Here is a 21,356-nt window from a genome sequence, read left to right as displayed (position 1 = left end):
CCTAGAAGGAAAAATGGCCAGGGGTACAGATTTACAATGATTCATGGAGACTGGCTAACAGGCTTAGTTGGAATGTGAAAGACCTGGAAGGAAATATATTAAAATTTGATGACAAGATATTTGTGGAAGAGGAATACGGCTCTCTTAAAATGGGCACAAAATGTGAGGAACCTGCTAATAATCACATGAGCAAGTTGCATAATTCAGTGGATATCAACGTCTTTCTCTAGTCACATCACTCCCTGGTCAACAGACTCATAAAAAGTGCCCATGGAAACAGGAAGTAAGGCTATGCATGGGCTCAGCAATATGGATTTCCACACATCAAGTAACTAAGAGACCATACTGCAGTGTTCTCTAGAGAATGAGAAAGCCACCAGGTTGGCGGCAGGCAGATTATACTGGACCACATTCAAGAACAGTCAGTTATTCTCTGTATATATTTACCTTCCATGCCCACAATATTTCTACCAAAACCACCATTCCCAAATGTGCAATATGCCTTACTCACTGCTATGGTATTCCACTAGAACTGCTTCTGAACAAGGGAAATAATTTATAATGAAAGACGTGCAGCCATGGCCTCAAGGCCATGGAAATCACTGGTCTTACCACATATGCCAAATCTAAAAGCAGCTGGCCTGGTACAACTGGGGATCAGTTTACTGAAGACTCAAGTTACAAGAGTAGATGGGTGGCATTTCACACAGCTAGGGTAATATTCAATGGCACATGCTCTGAATGAGAGACCACTATGTGATAATAATTCTCTCATAGTTAAAATGCATAGGCCGGAGAAACACGGATGAAAACTGGAATGACTACTGTATTATCCTGAAGAGCTATAAGCAAACTTTTGCTACCTATGGCTAGAATTTTGGGCCATGCTGATTCAGAGTTGATTTAATTCCCTAACAAAGAATTCCATTACCAGGAGATATGACCAAGATCCCACCAATTGGCCCCTTAAGGCTCCTCATGCAGCTGAACGAACAGGCAAAGGAGGAGGCTGCTGTATGGATTGATAGGACTGAACTTCATCAGCAACAGGCAACAGGTTGCTCCTATAAGGGCAGAGAGAAATATTACGGGAACACAAGTGGACTTTCTGGGGTGTCTCTTGGCAGTGCCATGCCCAGTGATGAAAAAAGTCAATGAAAAACAGTAACTGTATTTTAGGAAGTATCGTTAATGGCAGTGTCTTTATAAACAAACATCTGAATCATGCCTATCAGGTAAAGACTAAGATCAGCTGAGGCACTGGCTAAGGTAAAAAATGGAGTGGGTAACAGAAACAAGCTGTAAATACCTACTAAAGTCACGAGGCTGGTTACAGAAATAAAGACTCTAGGAATTAGGCCTGTGCATACTAATCATTTTTTATCATTATCTGCCCCCCTTCTCCAATCCCTCTGGTATATAAAATAAGGTTGTATTTCAGCATTTAACCTATAGAAAATCAAAGAGAGACTGTGACAGAGCAGAGGAGAATGAGTATCAAAACGTTCATTTTCGGAGGGCCAGAGTGACATAACTTTGAGTCTTAACTTTTGAAGATAGGGTGAGACTATCTGAGGTAGTATGAAGGATATAAGTTGCATCACGTCAGAGAGGAATATGATATGGTAAGTGTCTTTATTTGGAAGTCCAATATAAGCAAAAGAGATATATGTCTGACTGCTGAGTTAAAATGGGGCATACAGTGCTGGACTGTCTAACGTCTCATAGGCATTGTCCTCACCCCTCTTTTATGATCTCATATACCATGCAATACAGAAATTCTGCATTTCCCAGATCTCTTGTATAGCTTTAAGTCTGCCAATGAAAGAACACCTGCAAGGTTTGGAAAGGAAGAAAAGAAAGCCAGGCTTATTTTCCAGAGGTGGTTGTAGCCAGATGCACTTTAACAGCAACTTCCTGGCAAGTAAGTGAGAACTAGCCATTTTGTGTCACAGTCTGAGCCAGACCATTGGTGCTTTGAAGAGATTCTTGAATGTTGCAGCAGCTTCCCAGTGAGCCATGGAGAACCAACTGGTTTGGTGGGGGCATCAGCGTCTGTTTTCCTGAGATTTCACTTGGAGCTTGAAAAAGACTCTCACTGACTAAACTCTAGTTAGGCTCCTCTAGGCTTTGATCATGGCATCTGTTCTTGTTAGGGCTGCATTGCCCAGTCGTAGCAAGAATCTTGCTAAGTCACTTTAGAGAGAACCAATTCCTCAGCTCCACCCTTGGTATCTTAACATGCTGGTCTGCCTTAAGCAAGAATCCTATTAGGTCAATTTAGCCAGAATCCTCCTACCCCTCATGTTTCCTCTTAGTAATTTTCTATCCACGGACTCTTATCCCGGGCTCCTTGGCTATAAATCTCAACTTGTCCATGCTGTACTCTGAATTGAGCTCAGTTCTATATTGAGGTCTCTTGTCCCCTACTGCAATAGTTCCTGTATATAAATTGTTTTTACCAGTTTAACTACTGTCCAGCTCTGATTTTCCTCGACAAGCTTTCCTAGCCTTCAGCAGTTAACTCCACTGACCTTCGCTCCTCCAGATCTGTAAACATTCATGCAAGCCCTAATTCCTCTATTAAACCCTCTAATCCCCCCCAGAATACATAAAGAGCTTCTATTTTCAAACCAGAAGGGGAGGTTTAACTATACACCAATATATGAGTATTACACAGGAGACAAGAGATTGTTTAAAAGTGATTAATGCACAAAACAGAGGTTAAACTATAAAATACATATACCTATACTCACTTGGAGAATTAATAATAGAACTAACCTATTGATTATCTTCTAGAAACTGTTTATGGGATCACAAAACCCCTTCATAAATTTTTAAAAAGTAGAAATACTAAAAAACCATCAACTGTGATCAAAAGGCAGTAATAGCAAACACTAAAAATAATAAAATGCAAAAACATCAACCCACAACCACAGTATTAAACCTGAAACTTAAAAGTATTATCTTTCAAACATAGAAGAACAGAAATTGTAATATTAAGAAAATAACAATGAGGAACACTCGACATATCTATATATTCCCAGTCTATGACACAGCCTTTCCTAAACACTACTCAGAGAAAAATTTTATAGTTTCTAATACACACATCCTAAATTCATATGTACAGAAATAATTTCCTTTCTTCTTTTTTTGAGACAGAGTTTCCATCTGTTGCCCAGGCTAGAGTGTTGTGGTGTCAGCCTAGCTCATGGCAACCTCAAACTCCTGGGCTCAAGTGATCCTCCTGCCTCAGCCTCTCGAGTAGCCGGGACTACAGGCACATGTCCCCACACCCAGACAATTTTTTCTATTTTTACTGGAGACGGGGTCCCACTCTTGCTCAGGCTGGTCTCAGAAATAATTTTCAACTGAAGAATTTAGAAAAAATTGAAAATAATTCAAGAAAAAGAAATTTATGAACTAAAAAAGAAAAAAGAAGCTCTTTAAAACATTTCAAAATTTTGAAATCATTTCTCTGAAAATCCAAAATATTAATTCATTTTGTAAAAGCCTGTTATTTTTATGATGTTTGCAAGAAACACTATTTTAAAAGTAAAAGCTTTTACTTCCTGAAAATATCCCAGTTGCTAGATTTACCTGAGGTAAATGAGTAACACAAGGGACCCTGATTATATACACACACACATTTGAATCACCAATATTTTAATGTTATAATTACACACTAAACTTAATTCTTACCTTTTTGCTATTTGATTCTCAAGATGTTTAACCTTTTCTAACAACTCTTTCTCAACAACTTCTCTCTCCAACTTAAATTCTTTTAGGGCAGTCTGAATCGCTTCATCTTTTTCACAATTAAGCTTCTGAATTAACTGTTGTCTGTCTTGTTCCTGGCTCATGACCAATTTCTCTTTGTCTTTCTCAAGGTTCTGGATAATAGCTTCATATTTCTCTTCTTGTTGGGTGATTTTTTCATCTTTTTGTTTTTCAAGAGCACTCAATTCTGAGTCCAATTTACTCTGCATTTCAATTATTTGTTCTTTCAGGCTTTTTTCTATTTCAAATGCTTGGTGATGCAAAGATGTTACTTTATTTAATTCAGCTTTAAGTACATTAGATTCTTCTTCATGTCTACTAATTAACTCTGAAATGCACTGATCTTTTTCAATTGTCATTAAAGTTCTGAGCTCTGCTAAGCCCACCTGATAGTTTTCATTATTATCCTGAATCTTTTGGTTGAGTTTACTTATTTCTGTTCTCAACTTCTCAGTCTCTTGTTCAAGAAGAGATTTTAAGGTCTCCTTCTGCTGGGCTCTGCTTTCTTCCAGCAAAAGCTTTATTTCATCAGTTTCTGCTTCCTTCAATGCAAGTTCCACCTCTAGCTTGCATCTTAAGTCTGACAAATCAGAAACTTTAAGTTTTAATTCCTGTAGCTGTTCTTCTTTTTCTTGGATAACTGTGGCATGAGACTCTTGTATTTGATTAATTTTTTCTTGATTTTCCTTTTTTAATTCCTCCAAAGAAACTTTGTGATCTGTCTTAACTTTCTCAAACTCCTGTGTGTGCCTAATGTGCAGTGTGTCCTCTAATTCCTTTAGATGACTTTGCTCTAAGGACTGAAGTTCTACCCGCAATAACTGTAACTTCTCATCATTTTCAACATGGAGCTTTTTTAAGTCTTCTAACACTATCTCTCGTGACTGTTTCAGTTCTTTAATTTCACAATTCTGAGTATGCATTATATTTTCCATCTCTAACAACTTCTGATCCTTTTCATTCTGCAGGCAGATGACAGCTTCTTTTTCATGTTTAACCAAAGCAAATTCATTATCTTTATTTTGTAAAACTTCCTCAAGGCATACTAAATCTCCTTTCAATTTTTTAATTTTGTTCTCATTTTCTTCACTCTCCTTTGTTAGTGCATCTAGTTTACCTTCATATTCATTTTTTAAAGACTGTAGTTCTTTTTGATGCTTTTCTTTTAGTGTTATTTCCAGAGAACATTTTACTTTTTCAATAATGTTTCTTATTTCTACTGCTATACATTTTAAAGAATTGGAGAAATCACACTGTTCTTTTTGTACAAATGTTCTGAAGTGGCAAAGGTCTTCCTTGATGCTTTGTATACTGAAGTGAGAGTCTTGGGCCACAACTCTACATTTTTCCAATTGGATATTCAGAGAAGCATGATCTCCAAACTCCTCTTTACCACATATATTTGTATCCTGCATACGTCTACTGTCTATCGCATTGATAACTGACGAATAAAGTGATTCTACCATCATTTCTGGACTTTGTGGATCACTTATAGGATTAGGAGATGATAAATTTTCTTCTATTACAAACTCATTCACAGCAGACATAAAATCTGATTCAGGACTTTCTGCTAATGAATCCAAGTCTAAAGAAACTTGGTGAATAGTTTGTTCTATGTTTGGATGGGGAATAGTTTCAAAATCAAATGTATGTGCATCAATGCTATCTGGAGATAATTCTTCTAAGGGACATACTGCAGGACATAAGGGATCCTGAACGGTGAGTGGAGGAGGAGTTCTCGGTGAGGTAGTAGTTGTAATTCCCATTGCACTTTCTATCCTTGGTGAAGAGGCCGACTGGGGTGATGCCTGACTCACAGATGCCTGGAAAACAGAGAGAAAGGCTTAAGGAGTTGCAGTGGCACAAACATCTTATACTAATGAAGAGAAGCATTTCAAAGAACTGAATTTGCCTTTTGTTCACTCAGTAGATCTGTAATGGTCTGAGACATTTCATCCAAACTTTGTGCTGCTTTTACCAAATTATGTAGAGCAAGTACATGCTGGTGCAGAGGTTCAAAGTCACAAAGTAAGGGAACCCTGAAACAGAATGCAATCACGTTAGACTTCTGATTTCCTAATGAAAAGATACATAACTGCAACCAATTATTTTAACATGTCAAAAATAACGGAAGTATTATCATCCCTTTTAAATGAAAACCAGGAGTATTTTAAGAAATCTGAGTCATAATCAGCCAACTGATAAGTCAGAAATTTCCCAACAGCATGCAAAGTTGGAGTAACTAGTAGAAAAACATAAACTGAATACAAGGCACAAAACTTCTACTTTATCTTAATTGTTCTTTAGAGATGGAGTCTTGCTATGTTACCCAGGTTATCTTCATTTTCTGATCATTTCTGTATTCCCTAAAAATTTCCTAAAGCAGTCATAAGAGAGTCAGTGCATCATAAAACATTTCTCGGCTGGGCGCGGTGGCTCACGCCTGTAATCCTAGCCCTCAGGGAGGCCAAGGCGGGTGGATCGCTCGAGGTCAGGAGTTTGAGACCAGCCTGAGCGAGACCCCGTCTCTACTAAAAATAGAAATAAAAATTATCTGGACAACTAAAAATATATATAGAAAAAATTAGCCGGGCATGGTGGCGCATGCCTGTAGGCACAGCTACTCGGGAGGCTGAGGCAGTAGGATCACTTAAGCCCAGGAGTTTGAGGTTGCTGTGAGCTAGGCAGACGCCACGGCACTCACTCTAGCCCAGGCAACAAAGTGAGACTCTGTCTCAAAAACAAACAAACAAACAAACAAAAAACAAAACAAAACATTTCTCTTTACTGGCACCTCTGGTGATACTCTTCACAGCTCCAAAATAGCAAAAATATTTTATGGTTATAATGCAAGTTAAAAATACAATGATATTTACCTGAGGAATGGCTGAACTTCCGAAGGACAAAATGATTGCAGAAACTGTAAATCTTTTAATGAAATATCTGGAAGTTCACAGTCAAACTTTCGAGGCTTCTGAGTCTGTACAAAGAGGAAAAAAAAAAAATTTTTTTTTTTGCCAAAATATACAAAGGATAAATTTATATATGGTTTCTTACTATAATTAAATTCACTATAACAAACAAAAATGCTTTAAATGATCTAATCAAACTTAAGAAACAGAATAAAAAGTGAAAACTGAAAGATCATACAATGAAAACATGGTAGTTTACTTTTCTGAGCTTTCAGTAGACTAGGACATGAGCTGCTGGTGATCATGTGATGTGCTTTGTTCCTCCCCTTGTGTTTTTAGCATTTCATGGGAATTCTAATATTCCCATCAACATTAAATAAAACCACTTGTTTCACTAGCAAAAGTCTATTCCAGAATTTTTCCCTGACTTATAGCATGATCATATAGACATCTCAAGCCCTACATCTCTACAGTTACCTGTTAATATGCCCTGCTCATAACGTCCAAATTTGTTTTCCATGTAACACTTCCTTCCTTGCACCTCTCCCCCTTGATCCTTCCATTATATTTTTCAAAATACAATCTCTTAATAAATTTTATCTTCTTTAAAAAATATTAACTCTATCATTTCTTTCTTTATAAAAGTACCAAAAATTGTGCCTTTTAACTTCAATTGTTTTAATTCATTACTCAAGCAGATCTGGAGATGTCAAAATTCTCTTCATAAAAAAGTGTTCCAGGATAAATGAGTATGGGAATCCCTTTCTATTACATCACTCATTCTTAGACATTAAAAAATGTATATATTTAAAGCCCTAAGAAGTCCCTGAAGCACAGAAACATGTTTAACACCTAAACAGAATATCTGAGAAGGGAGAAAAAAAATCCCAGTAACTCCTAAACTGCTCTGATCATGGAAATGTTTCTTCTCATCTAATAAAATTAATGGTCCCAGGTAATACTGGTTTAGTCTTACCAGTGAAGACTTACTGAAATATTACCCTATCCTGATTTGTCAATGCAGAAAGGGGAGTTTGTGAAAGAAATAAAGAGGGGAGGGGAGAGGAAGGAAGGAAAGGGGGAGGAAGAGGGCAGGAGAGGGAATGGTAGGAAAAAAAAAGAGGGTGAAGGAAAAGGAAGAAATATACACACAAAGAACGAACAAGTGAATCTATTCCCACCAATCCTAACAATGTAGTATAAGGCATCCTCCTGTGTTATGAAGATTCTTGATCAAAAATTATGAATATATCTTTTATAGCTTTATACCATTGGATTTTTAAAGCCCAAACATTTTTATATTGATTTTTTTAAAAACCACAACAATTTCTGTAAGTTTCTGATAAATGTCTCTACTTCTGGAAAAAGGTTTTAAAACATATGGAATTTAGTCATGGTTAGAAAATAAATACATACACAAAAGGAAGGGGGCCAGGAGTCCAGTCCCCTAAACAGACGATTTCTTAAAAAAGACTTCCCTGTATAAAGAAATTAACAATATGGTTATTTTAGAACTTTACTTAAGGCAAAAAATTATCTCTGGTTTTTGAAAAAGTAAATTAAAATTTGACAAATTTAAAATTTAAGAATGGATTCGACTGTTTTTCTACATTTCAATGATAATTAATAGCATATACATGCATTACGCCACAGATAATTCAAGTCTACAAGATAAAAACATTGTTTTCTTTAAATAAGTAAATAAAATTATTAATGAAGAACACTTACTAAATAACTTCCCAAAGGATTCCCTTTTTGATTTTTCTGCTTCATATAATCGCTTTCCATCTTTGACTAAAGCACCAGCCCACTAGAAGAGAAAAGCTTATGGTAAACAACATACACCAGTTAGTTAAAGTTTATATACAATTAAAATAGAATTCAACTTGCATACCTCCCTGTAGTGTTTTATGAACATTTTTCTCCTTACAACCTCAACAACAGCTAAGCAGTACATCTGAGGAACTGTACTAAGAGCTTCAACAATTTTTACTCTTTCTAATAGCTCTATTACGAGGCGGAGCAAAGCTTGTAATTTCTCTCCATCTTGATCAGCATGAAGCATTACGAAGCAACACCACCTACAGAATGAAACCCATTATTTTCAACATTCACAAAAGTTTGCTAAAAATAATTTCTTACTAGTTAAGCTAAGGAAATCAAGACATATAAGGCTCTATAAAAATATTATAATTATAAAGTTAATGAATCAATTATTTCAATACAATGGCATGTGAAAATTACCCATCCCTTGGGAGAAATAAATAGATAAACAACTCTAAATATCCTAAAATAGACATAAAAGAATTACTTACTTCAGCCTGACATGTAGGTTATTTGCTAGTTCCTGTTTGGCAGTGGTACACTTCTGTTTAATATCTAACAGTTTTCTATGATTTTGCAACATAATCATCAACTGATTTGCATGACTCAGGCACAAATCAGGTAATACAGATGCATCCTTCAAGTTTTCAGCTCTCATCTGATTAGCTAAAAATCCCTTTGAGAAAAAAATATTTTAAAGAAGATTATTTTTGTTTCATGGATACATGAACATTCACTTAAGAGGAATATCTTTAAGTTAAACACAAACTATTCTGTTTTCAAATAAGATTTTAATATCCCCTATTTTTCTGGATGTAATAGATGCAATCATAGCAGAAGACCCAGAATTTTTAAGAAACCTATGCTCATGTAACTTTGTTTCACTTTTCAAGCTAGAAAAAAATGAAGGCTGGGGAGATAAAGTAACTTATTCAGGACACAATAGCTGAATTAGAACTAGAACCTATGTGTCTAGACGCCTACAAAACCACAGGTCAGTCTGAACATAAATAAAATACAGTCACTGAAAAACAATGACTGATTTAATCTAGCCAACCTGATACAATGCTATTATTATACATTTCTCCCCCAAAAATATAATAAATAGGCCTTCAAATTATTTATTGAAAAGTCATAGCCATTTCCAGTTATTTCTGAACTACATTTTGTTCCACTGATCTGTGCTCCTGTCTTTAAAACAATGACTAAATTGTGGGCTTTCACAGTGTACTTTATTATCTAGTAGAAAAAAAATTTTTCCAATTTTCTTAGCTACCCTTTCTCATTTTTGTAGGTAAATACTGTATCATTTTGTCAAGCAGGGATTGTGCTTAGGTTACACATTAATTTAGACGGATCTGCCACAGTGTTCTTTCATATCTCAAACATTTTTAGTTCTCTTTATATAATATCTAAAGATAATAAGGTTATCACTATGCATTTTATTGCCACAATGACGTTTTTATCCCTATTCTATATACAAGTTAATATGTAATAGACGGTTTGGGTTTTGCACATCCATCTGACTGCTGCATTGCTATTGTAAATGAATAATTATCTTTCTAGTAACTTAACCATATAACCAGCAAAGAAAAAGTATGTCTTCCTATTTTCTGGTAGTTTTCTTTCCTTTTTGTTTCGTGTTTTTCTAAATATCATAACGGCATTTAAATTTAAATGGTGTGTACTGAAGTCAAACTGGTTCAATTTCTGAAAACAAGACAATTTCAATAATAACTGTATGTCTTCTTTTCTTTTCTTTCTTCTTTTCAAACAGACAGGGTCTCACTCTCTTGTATGGGCTGGAGTGCAGTGGTATCATAGTAGCTCACGCAACCTCAAACTCCTGGGCTCAAGCAATCCTCCCAAGTATCTGGGAATACAGGTATGCACCACCATGCCTAGCTTATTTTTAAATTTTTTGTAAAGATGGAGTCTCACTATGTTGCCCAGGCTGGTCTTGAACTCCTGGCCCCCAGCGATCCTCCCACCTCAGCCTCCCAAAGTGCTAGGATTATAGGCATAAACCATTGTACCCAAACTTTTTTCCTTCAATATGTTTTATGGTCAACTGCAGCTATAATTTTTCTATAATCTCATCTATTAAAGAACAGTTTGCTGTCTTTATCTCCTTTGGTTAAAGTCTTAGTAAGTTTTTAATTACTTTTTAACTGAATCCATGAAAAATATAGAATACCAAATCTAAATTCCAGATCATAAATAAAGGATTTCCTGATACTAAAAGCATGTGTTTGTAAGTACTGTATTGCTGAAGGAAGGAAAAATATGATTCTGTTTTTCAATAAATTAAATTTCATACTTGTTAAACCATCCTCAACATAATATATACTAGACATTCTGATAAATCATCTCTACTAATTTAGTACTAATATTTCTACACGTAAATAAGGTTTACAATCCCTCTCCGGACGCATTCTGTCAGCTCTGGCTAGGAAGAAGACTTGCTGGCATTTCCTTATTTTGCTGATAAGATGCAAGGATAAGAATGGCTAGAGAATGAATATTCAGGTCTCCAGTGTTACACAACCTCACAAGTTTGGTAAGGATTTTCTGCCAAGGCCATATAGAAGGGTCTACAAGGATCCCCATAAATGTCACAGTTGAAAAAAATTACTCCTTTAAAGACATTTAGACTGGTCTTTATTTTATGAAATGTTGAGACAATAAATCCCTTTCCATGATTTATTTTCCCTTTTTAAAAATTGGGAGTGGTTAGAAGTTTTAATTACTATGTAGCTAGAATGTACTACTTCAAGTTGTAAATGTCTATGGCAAGATGTAAAATCTACTCCTAAAACTGGCTAATCTGAATTTATCTATTTTGACCAACTACATTCTGAAGAAAATACTGATAAACAAAATAAACGCAATAGGGAAATACCATTAGCAGCAACCGACATCTGTAAGTAATAAAATGTGAAATATTCCAGACCAGCAAGAGACTAAAGAGAAATTTAACATTTCTGAAACCCAAATTCTCATTGTATTAAGTATTAATGTGCTCCTCCTAAGTGTCACGAATGGCAGTAAGTCTTTGAGGATAGCGCAACAAAGGACAGACTAGAGTCCTGCCTTCTTGGAGCTTATATTCTAAGAGAAGAGATTGTATTAAAAGCATGCACTAGTTTAATTACAATTGTGATACAGGATAAGTACAGCACGCTAAGAGAAAATAAACCTGATGTGACAAAGACTTCCAGATCAGAAAACCGTAACTCTCTACATCCCTTGACAGCCAAACACATGACAATACAGGTATGAAAAGTTATCCCACAGACCATATACTATCTATCTTCAACAGCTTATCCCCCTTCTCTCATGAACTCACTGAAAATAATCTTATTAAACATAATCCTGTTGTATCAAGATTCACTCAAGTAAGCCTGCTGAACCCTGTCTACCTTGGGGCCTTCATTTGTGTCTCAAAATTTTGTTCCCAATATGTAACTAGGCAATCTAGATGACTTGCAAGTACACTCATTATGAGTACTTAGGAATACCAAGATGTATTCACTGAAGAATATAAATAGTTAAGTATTTAAATGTCTTTCAATGTTTAAAAGTACTACACTACTCAGGTATCAGAATCAAAGAAACAAAAGATATTGTTAAAAAATTAAGAATGTCTAATTATCATTACACGTTCTAAAGGGTAAATTCCAGAAACTACTATAGTTTAAAACAATAGCAAAATATTGAAAATAAATTAAGCAGAAAGAAGATGTTTAAACAGGTCCTCTATGATAAGACAACTAAAATTAATTTTGCAATTTCCATGAGAACAGAGAAAGGAATTCACTGAATTTTATTCCAGTTAGGATTCAGGAAGGTTAAATAGCCAAACTTAGACAGTAAACATGAAAAGTTTAAATACATATATTTAAGAAGGCATTCTTCCATTATTTTGAGGAAAATAAAGTAATACCAGTAACGCATTCATCATAGCAGCCATACTCCCAGAAAAATAAGACTTATTTTATATGACAAAAACTCCATTTGTTGCATCCAATGTGGCTTTCAGGATAACATACGCAATAAATTTCTTTTTATATTACCATCAAATATAAAACCATTTAATTTATCTGCCAGATTAACAATAGAAGATTTCAAGTGATACAAAGTGAAGATTTCAAATGATATAAAGTGTAGAAATATCAGTAGTATTTTACAAAGTCAACAGAGATTCTGGGGAGCAAAGAAAGGAAGAGAGAGAAAATAAGAGATACTCTTTTTTCTTAGAGAGTATCTAAGATAAGAGAATTGGAAGTTTTGCTTTATTCAATCTGAGAAATGGTTATAAAAAACTGACAGATTTTAAAGGAATGATGGTTTCATAAAATTAAATATGAAAAAATATAGGAATAAATTTGACTATATCAAAATTTAAAATTTCTATACTAAACTATGTAAAAATTAACAAAGAATAAGATACAATATCTGTATATCTTAAAATATACAAAAAATTACCCAGACTATATATGATAGATTCTCACAAAATCATTAAGATAAAGAACATCTGGCAAATGAAAATTCAGAGGAAATACACGGCAAACATTGATTAAAGGGAAATTACTCTTCTTATTATTCACTACAAATGTTGACTGATTTTGCTTTTATGAAAGACATTATAACATTATTAATTAATATTTAAAATGCACAGAGATCTAATGCACAGAGACTAATGCACATATTTAAAATGCACAGAGACTAATCTAGTGATTCCATTATCAGAGACTGTATCTAAACAAGTATTAGAACATGTATGTAAAGATAAATACATTGGGATATTCAAACAGTATTTGTAATAAGGAAAGCCGAAACCAAATAATGAGCATCAAAAGAAGGATAGTTAAATAAATTTTGTTTGATTCATTTTATGGAAGGTTAAAAAAGAATAACACTGGAGAAGATGCAAAAGATCAGGAATACAGTTCTGTCTCTAGTGATGGTAGCCTTTAATGTAATGGTGATGCTGACTAAGCTCCCTGTGGCTTTAGGTATGGGACATCTAGGACAGCAGAGGAGCCAGGCACAGTGAAGGTGCCAGGATCCACGAGAAGGAAACCAAGAGAGGGAAGTTAGGCAACCAGGAATGCTTTCCCTGGAGACTTCTGATTCCTAAAGAGGAGACCAAAGCTAAAAATAAGTACTAAGCAGTCCTGATTTTCTGTGGAGCTAGGAAATAAAAAATTGAACACCAGAGCCAGCCAAGGGAACAGACAGTGGGGCACACATACATTCAGATCCAGAAAAGCTACACAGTACAATTAAGGTTAAACCAAAAGTAGACTGGCCATAAGAACTGGAGGACACACTTCCAATCTTCTACATTTTTGAAACTGGATTAAAGTAATTTAAGATTGTAATAGCCCCTAGCACATGCCAAAAGGAAACAAATTCTTGGTAGATGTTATCCTAGGAATCATAATATTTCCTTGGTTTTTCTTAACAAAAAAATCAAGTACATGAAAAGGCAAGACCAAGGACTAAAAACTACACTAAACAACCCAAAATATAAACAGACCCACAGGTACAGATAATGATGTTAACAGATAAGGACTTCTAAATTAGTATGTGATCAAAGAGATGATAGATGGCTAAGACTGACTATTCTGGCTGAAAATTTAAAACTATATAAACAGAGAACCAAATTGAAATTGTAGAGCTGAAAAATAAACAAGAGAAATAAGAAATCAGTAAATGGCTAACTGTAGCTAGTCACTGCTAAAAAGAACTGATAGATAAGTCAAAAGTAAATATCTATAATTAAGCAGACAGATGAAAGGACAGAAAATATAGGAAACAGACATAAATGAAATAGATGCGGTGAAAGGTCTAACACACTTGTAACTGGGATCAATGAAGGAGAAGGGAAAGCAAATGAGGCAAAAGCAAGATTTGGAGAGAAATTGGGAACTTCCCCAAATGGTATAGTCATTAAGTCACAGATTCAAAAAGCACTACAAGCCCAACGCAGGGTAAATAAAAAGACTGCCACATCTTGTCACCCGAGTAAAACTGCTAAAAACCAAACTAAAGGCAAAGAAAACACTAAAAGTCAATAGCAAATACCCTAGAACTCTACATGTACCAAGCAAAAGTATCCTCCAGAAATCAAGGTGATTTAAAAGGATTTTCAAATGAGAAAATGGAATTTATCACTAAAAGGAAAATACTAGATGACATTCTAATTTATCAACTTTAACGACAGCGAGAATGCATAGTTCACTTTTTCAAAAAGCAAAAAAGTTAACATGCGGGATATAATTATTCATATGTTCTAACAAAAGAGCACATTTTAGAGGGAAAAGACTGGCAGAAGAAAGTTAAACTAGAAAAGTGTGCATGAAAATCTAATTATGAAATTCAACAGTTTGGCTCTGGGCTGTTTTGCCATAATACTTGCCATGGTGGAGACACTGGTTTGTGGGGAAATGTCCAGGGTTACCACTCTTTGCCATTCCACTGCCTTCATTTGGTTATAAACCTACTTTGACAGCAGAATTCTTGTAACACTGCATTAAATTAAACCTAAAATCTAATTATTAGTAAATTCTTCAAGATTTCATATTTCTGTCCTTTTAAAATCTTGTTTCTCATCCTTTTCCTTTTTTGACAGAGCAGGAGGTACTTGAATGTTTAATAGAATATTTTAAAATGTTGATTATTTTCCCCTGCTGCAAGCAGGGCTTTCATGGTTTATGTACAGTAGGTTGGGCTCACTCACTATACTGTATAAACCCAACCATTAAGAACATGCCTCTCTCATTACATGTAAATAATAATAATACATTAAGTATATTTGAAGATGAAATGAAAACATGGTGCATACGAAATTGATACTGCACATAAAACACTTGTACAAACCACAAATTCTTCTTCCTGAGAGAAGTCTGATATAGGTACGGACCTGAGCGAGCTCCTTCTGTTCATTCACCAGCCGGCCGCAGCTGGCGATCATCTGGTCTAGGGCGTACAGCCGATCTTCAAGCCCTTTAATGGCCTTCATATTTTGATTATCAAGTTTGGCAATAGTTTGACGGCATTCTGCTAGAAATGGTCGAATAATCTTTGGATCAAGCTAAATGATGAGGAAACACACATGAATAAATTTTTCAGCAATTAGTTTTAACATATATTTCACACTATATTGCTACAAATCTTCAGAAAAAATAAAAGTGACAGAGAAAGATACAGAAAAACAAAAGCATGGGAAATCTAAGATATACACTTTCATAAGGTCAAGAATAGGATAAATAACAATACTAAATACACTAGAATATATCATAAGGAATATAGTTCCATGAATCACACATTTCAATCAATACCACAATATAATCAAGTCCCAATATCGCTCAGAAAATGTTGTTTTCAAGGTCTTATAAAGTACAGAATACTGTCATTCTCCCATCAGTCCAACTTCTCTCTAAAGTATATTAACTTCTGGCAAACTTACCTCCCTCCTGGAGGCAGAAGATAAAACTCCTTTATTCTCAGTCTCTAACTCCTCAAGGAATGTGGTCAATTATGATTTCTTACTCTTCCACCTCTACTGTTCCCTAGCTTTAATTCTATAAATTTGCTGGAATTCACAGAACCTAAAAAAAGTTCAACACTATTCCCTTTCCTTCGAAAGAATATTTTACACCAGCTGCCTTCCTCCCATGGACTACTTGGCCAAAGATCACCAATGACCTTGCTTTACTTGAGGCTTGTATACATTTAGCACAGCAGACAATCTTTCCTGAACATTATAGACTTTGGGACATTACCTCTGCTGATTACTTCACGGCATCCTTCTCTGGCTCCTTTTCCTCCATCTAGTCTTTAAATATATTAATAAATGAACAAGTAGAAATTTGTCTTCAGCCCATTTTTACTCTTCTCTATGTGATTTCAACATTAACTATAACTTCTATGGAGGTAACTCCTAAACCTATTTCAATCCTTGATCTATCTCACAAATTTTCAAACCTTGTTTTTGACCACTTGATAATATCTACATGATGATATCAACCATGATATCTTCTATTACTGAAGATGGTTGCTTCTAATAAAACTCCCAAACGGCTTCCTTCTCCTTGCAAATAACATCCAATAAACCTGGTTAAGTCTTTCCAGGCCTCTCATCTTTTCAAGCTGAATTGCCTATTACTGCCTTCAAGAAAATCCATGTGTTTTCTATCTCTAATCTTTGTTCACATGCCTGTACTGCCTAGTCATTTACACTAATCTTTGCGCCTATTTAAAGGTCCTAGTCAAATACCATCTCCTTCAGGATGTCTTCCCTGACCTCTACAGTATAATGGTACAGGTCACTATGTATTTTATGCATAGTGTCTTGTACACAGAGAGCATACAAAAACAATTAAAACTAAACTATTGTTATAATCAAAAATACAGGGCAGTTAATAAGAGGATGCATTTCTAACACTACCAAAAAAGTTAACAGAGCCATTATTTATTTAAGTATAGGCAGCACTACTTTGCACAGTATCATCTTAAATGAAACTTGTTCATGTGTGAACATTTTTTCACTTTCTCAATTTTGTGGCAACTGAGTCCCAATGCGAACACATTTCCATTCCAGAGTACTATGCAAATGCAAGTCCGCTTCTAAATTATTAGGGTGATAAAGGGATGAAGAAGATGACTGACTATACTTGGTTCAAATTCTGAATGTGGGCAAAATTACAAATACACATAAACTTAACAGAGCAATAACAGAAGACAAAACAAAAACCAACTGCTGAATATAATGTTTTTATATTTCATAATCAATTGAAAGTATAACTGCACTGACAAACATGGAAGAGTATTTTATGATTCACTGAATACAGTTTACATCACATGACACCCTAAAATCTTACTATACTTATTAATATTTGATCACATTTGTTCACAGGTAATGAAAATTAAAATTTCCAAATAATGTCTTTGAAGAAATGTTTTTAGATGATATTACTACATATTTAAACCACAGAATCATATTAATGATTATTTATCCAATTATCAATAATTAACAGTGCTACACTTATTTTTACTCTTGGGCTCTTTCTTTGATATCTATAAAGACTAACTTAATTGTTGTCTTTGAGAAGAAACTGTAAAAACAGAAGTTTTTCATACTCTCCATTCTTAATCATCCTATCTTCAAACATATCCCCAGTGCACAAAGCAAGCAAGAGCATTCCTTAAGATCATAAACTGCCTGAAAGAAATACTAAGATTCAATAAATTATGCTGCCATTAATCTGGAAGCTTAGAAATGAGCCAAGTGCACACATTTCCAATTATTAATTGTCAGAGAGTTCTGGTTCCAAAATGGAGCTGTAGAGGCAAGCTGGCTTCTGTCCCCCAGGCTCCCAACCCCACCAAAAAACAAACAAAAAAATATACAGCACTGACATCTTCTCGAGCAACAACCCAGAACTCAAGTATGAGGATGGGACAGTTCCCAGAGCCTCAGAAGAGTGGAAAAGCTATGAGCAGACAGTAGGAGAACCAGACTTCCACATCTGTAATCCCCCCCGCCTCCCCATTTTGCCAGGCACCAGCCATGCTAGAAATCTCCCCTCAATTCATACATTCCCTACACTGGAAGGAGTGAAATTGAGGTGGTCAATCAGCTTCCCCATCTTCCTGGGCTCAATGGCAGGAGACTTATTCTTGCCTTAACCCACAGGTAGCATTGTGACCGCCTGAAGGGAGAAATATCCTGGAGGACAGGCAAAGACAAAGATGGGAGAGGAGGGACTGTCGTTTCCGAACTGGAGAAACTCTGCTCTGTACCTTGGCCAAAGGAGACGCCACATTAAGAGCAGCTGTAGTACATTCCCCAGGTCCCCTGGGCATGAACTGCTGGGTTATCCCACACTGTTGAGAGAATCCTTTTGGGACCTCTCCCACTGGGAACAGGCAGTTCTCTGACCATTTACTAGTGCCAAGGTGAACCTGGGCTTCAGGAGCAACCTAGAGCAGAAAAGGAGGCAGTGACCTAGCAGTGGAAATTCACTAAGTAAATATATTCAATGAAAACCCAAACAAGCTGGACAGAGAAGAGTGGAATAAATAATCCTTCAATGCAAAGACATAGACACACACCCACAAGAAACAGCAGCAAACAAGGAACCATGATGTCCCCAAAAGGGCAAAGCAAAAATCCAGTCACTGATCCTAACAAGATGGCGATTTGTGAGCTCTCTGACCAAGAATTCAAAATGGCACATTTAAGGAAACTCAGTGATCTCCAAGATAACAAATAAAAGCAATTCAGAAATTTATCAGAGAAATTTAATAAAGGGATTGAAATAATTAAAATAAATCAAACAGAAATCTTGAAACTGAGTAGTATATTGGCTAAACTGAGAAACACTTTAGAGGCTCTAAACAGCAGAATGAACCAAATAAACGAAAGAATCAGTGAAGCTTGAAGACCGGCTGTTTGAAAATACAGTCAGAAGAAAAAAAAAGAAAAAAAGAATGAGAAGGAACAAAGATCACCTATACACAGAAAATTACCTCATAAGATCAAACCTAAGAAATATTGGGTTCATGAGGGAGCTTCAAGAGTAAGGGGTAGAGAGCTTATTCAACAAGATAACAGAGAACTTTCAAAACATGAGAAAGATATAAATATCTCAGTACAGGAAAATCTTAGAACATCAAACAGATTTAGCCCAAATAAGACTATTCCAAACTCTCAAAGGCCAAGGAACAAAAAAGAAGATCCTAAAAGCAGCAGGAGATAAGAAGCAAATAAAATATAAACAAGTTCCAATTCATCTGCCAACAGACTTCTCAACAAAAATACTACAGGCCAGGAGGGTGTGAAACGACATTTTCAAATTGCTCAAAGTAAAATAAAAAAAAAAAAAAAAAAAATCCGTGATCCAAGAATATTGTATCCAGCAAAACTGTCATTCAAATATGAAGGAGAAATAAAGTCTTTCACAAACAAAAGCTGAGAGAATTCACCACCACCAGACCAGTCTTACAAGAAACGCTAAAGGGAGTTCTTCAGTCGGGGGGCGGGGGGAGCAGTAATGTGCACAGGAAAATTTCATAGGTATAAAAATCCAATGGTAAAATTAAGTACATGGACAAACCCATAATACTCTATTACTATATTTTTGATGTGTAATCCCCTCATAATTCTAGTACAAAGCTCAAAAGGCATATCCGTCAAAAACAATAATAGCTACTGCAACCTTTTAAGAGGTAATTCAAAAATATGTAAAGTGAGACAACTAAGAGTTAAAACATGGAGAGGATGGAGTCAAACGTGTAGATTTGTGTGTGTGTGTTTATTTGCCTTTGTTTCTACACTTTTGTGTTCTAAGTTGTGATCTCTTTAAAATAACTTGTTATATCTATAAAATGGTTTTTTAAGCCTCATGGTAACCACAGCAAAAAAATCTATTATAGATTCACTAAAAATAAAAAGCAACAAACTAAAACTTACCACCAGAGATATTCACTTACCTACAAAGAAAAGTAGTAAGAAGGAAGAGATGAGTCTTAAAACAACCAGAAAATAAGCAACAAAATGGCAGTAGTAAGTCCATTCTTACCAATAACAACACTGAATATAAACGGCCTCGATTCTCCAATTAAAAGGCAGAGTGGCTGAATGGATAAAGAAACAAGACCCAACTATATGGTGCATTCAAGAAAGCCGTTTTACCTATAGAAATACCCACAGATTGAAAATGAAACTGTGGAAAAAGATAATTCCATGCAACTGGAAACCAAGAACGAACAGGCATATTTATTCTCACATCAGATAAGATAAACTACAAATCAAAGACTATATTAAGACAAGGAAGGTCACTACATAACAACAGAGGTCAATTCAGCAAGAGGATGTAACAATTATAAATATCAATGTACCTAACACTGAGCTCCCAAATATATAAAGCAAATGTTAATAGATCTAAAGGAGAGATAGACTGCAATACAATCATAGTAGGAGAATTTAACACTCCACGTTCAGTGAGGGACAGATCATCCAGACAGAAAACCAACAAAGAAACAGCAGAGTTAAACTACACATTAGATATAATGCCCCTAATTGACATTTACAGAACATTTCACACCCAATTGCTGCAGAATACATTCTTTTTGTCAGAAACACAAATCAGTTTGCCTTTTACAGTATAATCTGAAACAGAACATCCAGGAGTCATTCTAGCAAGAACATACTAAAATCTAAGAAAATATGTGAGTCTACAAAAATGCAGCAATGATCATGAAATTTTTATGATAGATTAAAATTGGGGGAAGAACTAAATAATTAACAAAACTAGCATCTGTTAATCCACAAAAATATAAAACTGGGGATTCAAAATTGTTAAGTGACTTATAATGGATGACATGTAACAAATGAATGGCAATGTCAGGATTTGAGCCCCTATGATTCCAAATCCTGAATTCCAAAATAACTATATCCTGGCTAATTTCCTAAGAAAGATATTTTAATTTGGCAGTTGAAAACACATGTCACAAATACTGTTGCAATTGGCATTAGACTGCAAAAATTATGCCTTAAACAGAATTAGCTTTTCTAGGGGAAAACCAAACCCTGGCACATTTTTCTTCTTTATTATTTATTGATACTTCATTGGCAAACAGCATTGCCGCTACCAGATATCAAGTAGGTTAGTTGTTCTGGACAACTATTTAATAAATGTGAGGAAAAGGAAGCATTTCTGATAAGAGAGAACTCCCACACTCAGGTCAATCAATCGTTAGAAATGGAATTGGTGGTATTAAAAATAAATACATAGAAATACTGAGAGGAGAAAAATATTAATCCCC

The 21,356-nt window shown here is 35.2% G+C and overlaps 1 protein-coding gene across 8 annotated transcripts in view; it reads right to left on the bottom strand.

Annotated features, from left to right (window-relative positions):
• RB1CC1 (RB1 inducible coiled-coil 1) overlaps positions 1–21,356 on the bottom strand; it is an 86,989-nt gene that overhangs the window by 28,370 nt on the left and 37,263 nt on the right. For all 8 annotated transcript variants that reach the window (XR_006737427.1, XM_045561753.1, XM_045561754.1 and 5 more), the window contains 8 exons: positions 15,448–15,618; positions 9,008–9,192; positions 8,587–8,773; positions 8,421–8,502; positions 8,109–8,170; positions 6,657–6,760; positions 5,693–5,819; positions 3,703–5,603 (listed from right to left, as the gene is read on the bottom strand). Coding sequence is in view for 7 of the 8 variants with exons in the window: in XM_045561753.1 (XP_045417709.1) it covers positions 3,703–5,603; positions 5,693–5,819; positions 6,657–6,760; positions 8,109–8,170; positions 8,421–8,502; positions 8,587–8,773; positions 9,008–9,192; positions 15,448–15,618 (2,819 nt within the window). In the remaining variant the exon portion in view is untranslated. The remainder of the gene's footprint in view (positions 1–3,702; positions 5,604–5,692; positions 5,820–6,656; positions 6,761–8,108; positions 8,171–8,420; positions 8,503–8,586; positions 8,774–9,007; positions 9,193–15,447; positions 15,619–21,356) is intronic.

This window comes from Lemur catta, chromosome 9 (assembly GCF_020740605.2).
Source record: "Lemur catta isolate mLemCat1 chromosome 9, mLemCat1.pri, whole genome shotgun sequence".
Classification (NCBI taxonomy): domain Eukaryota; kingdom Metazoa; phylum Chordata; class Mammalia; order Primates; family Lemuridae; genus Lemur; species Lemur catta.
Note: the sequence above shows the minus strand (reverse complement) of the source record. Positions and strands in the feature narration are given on the sequence as shown.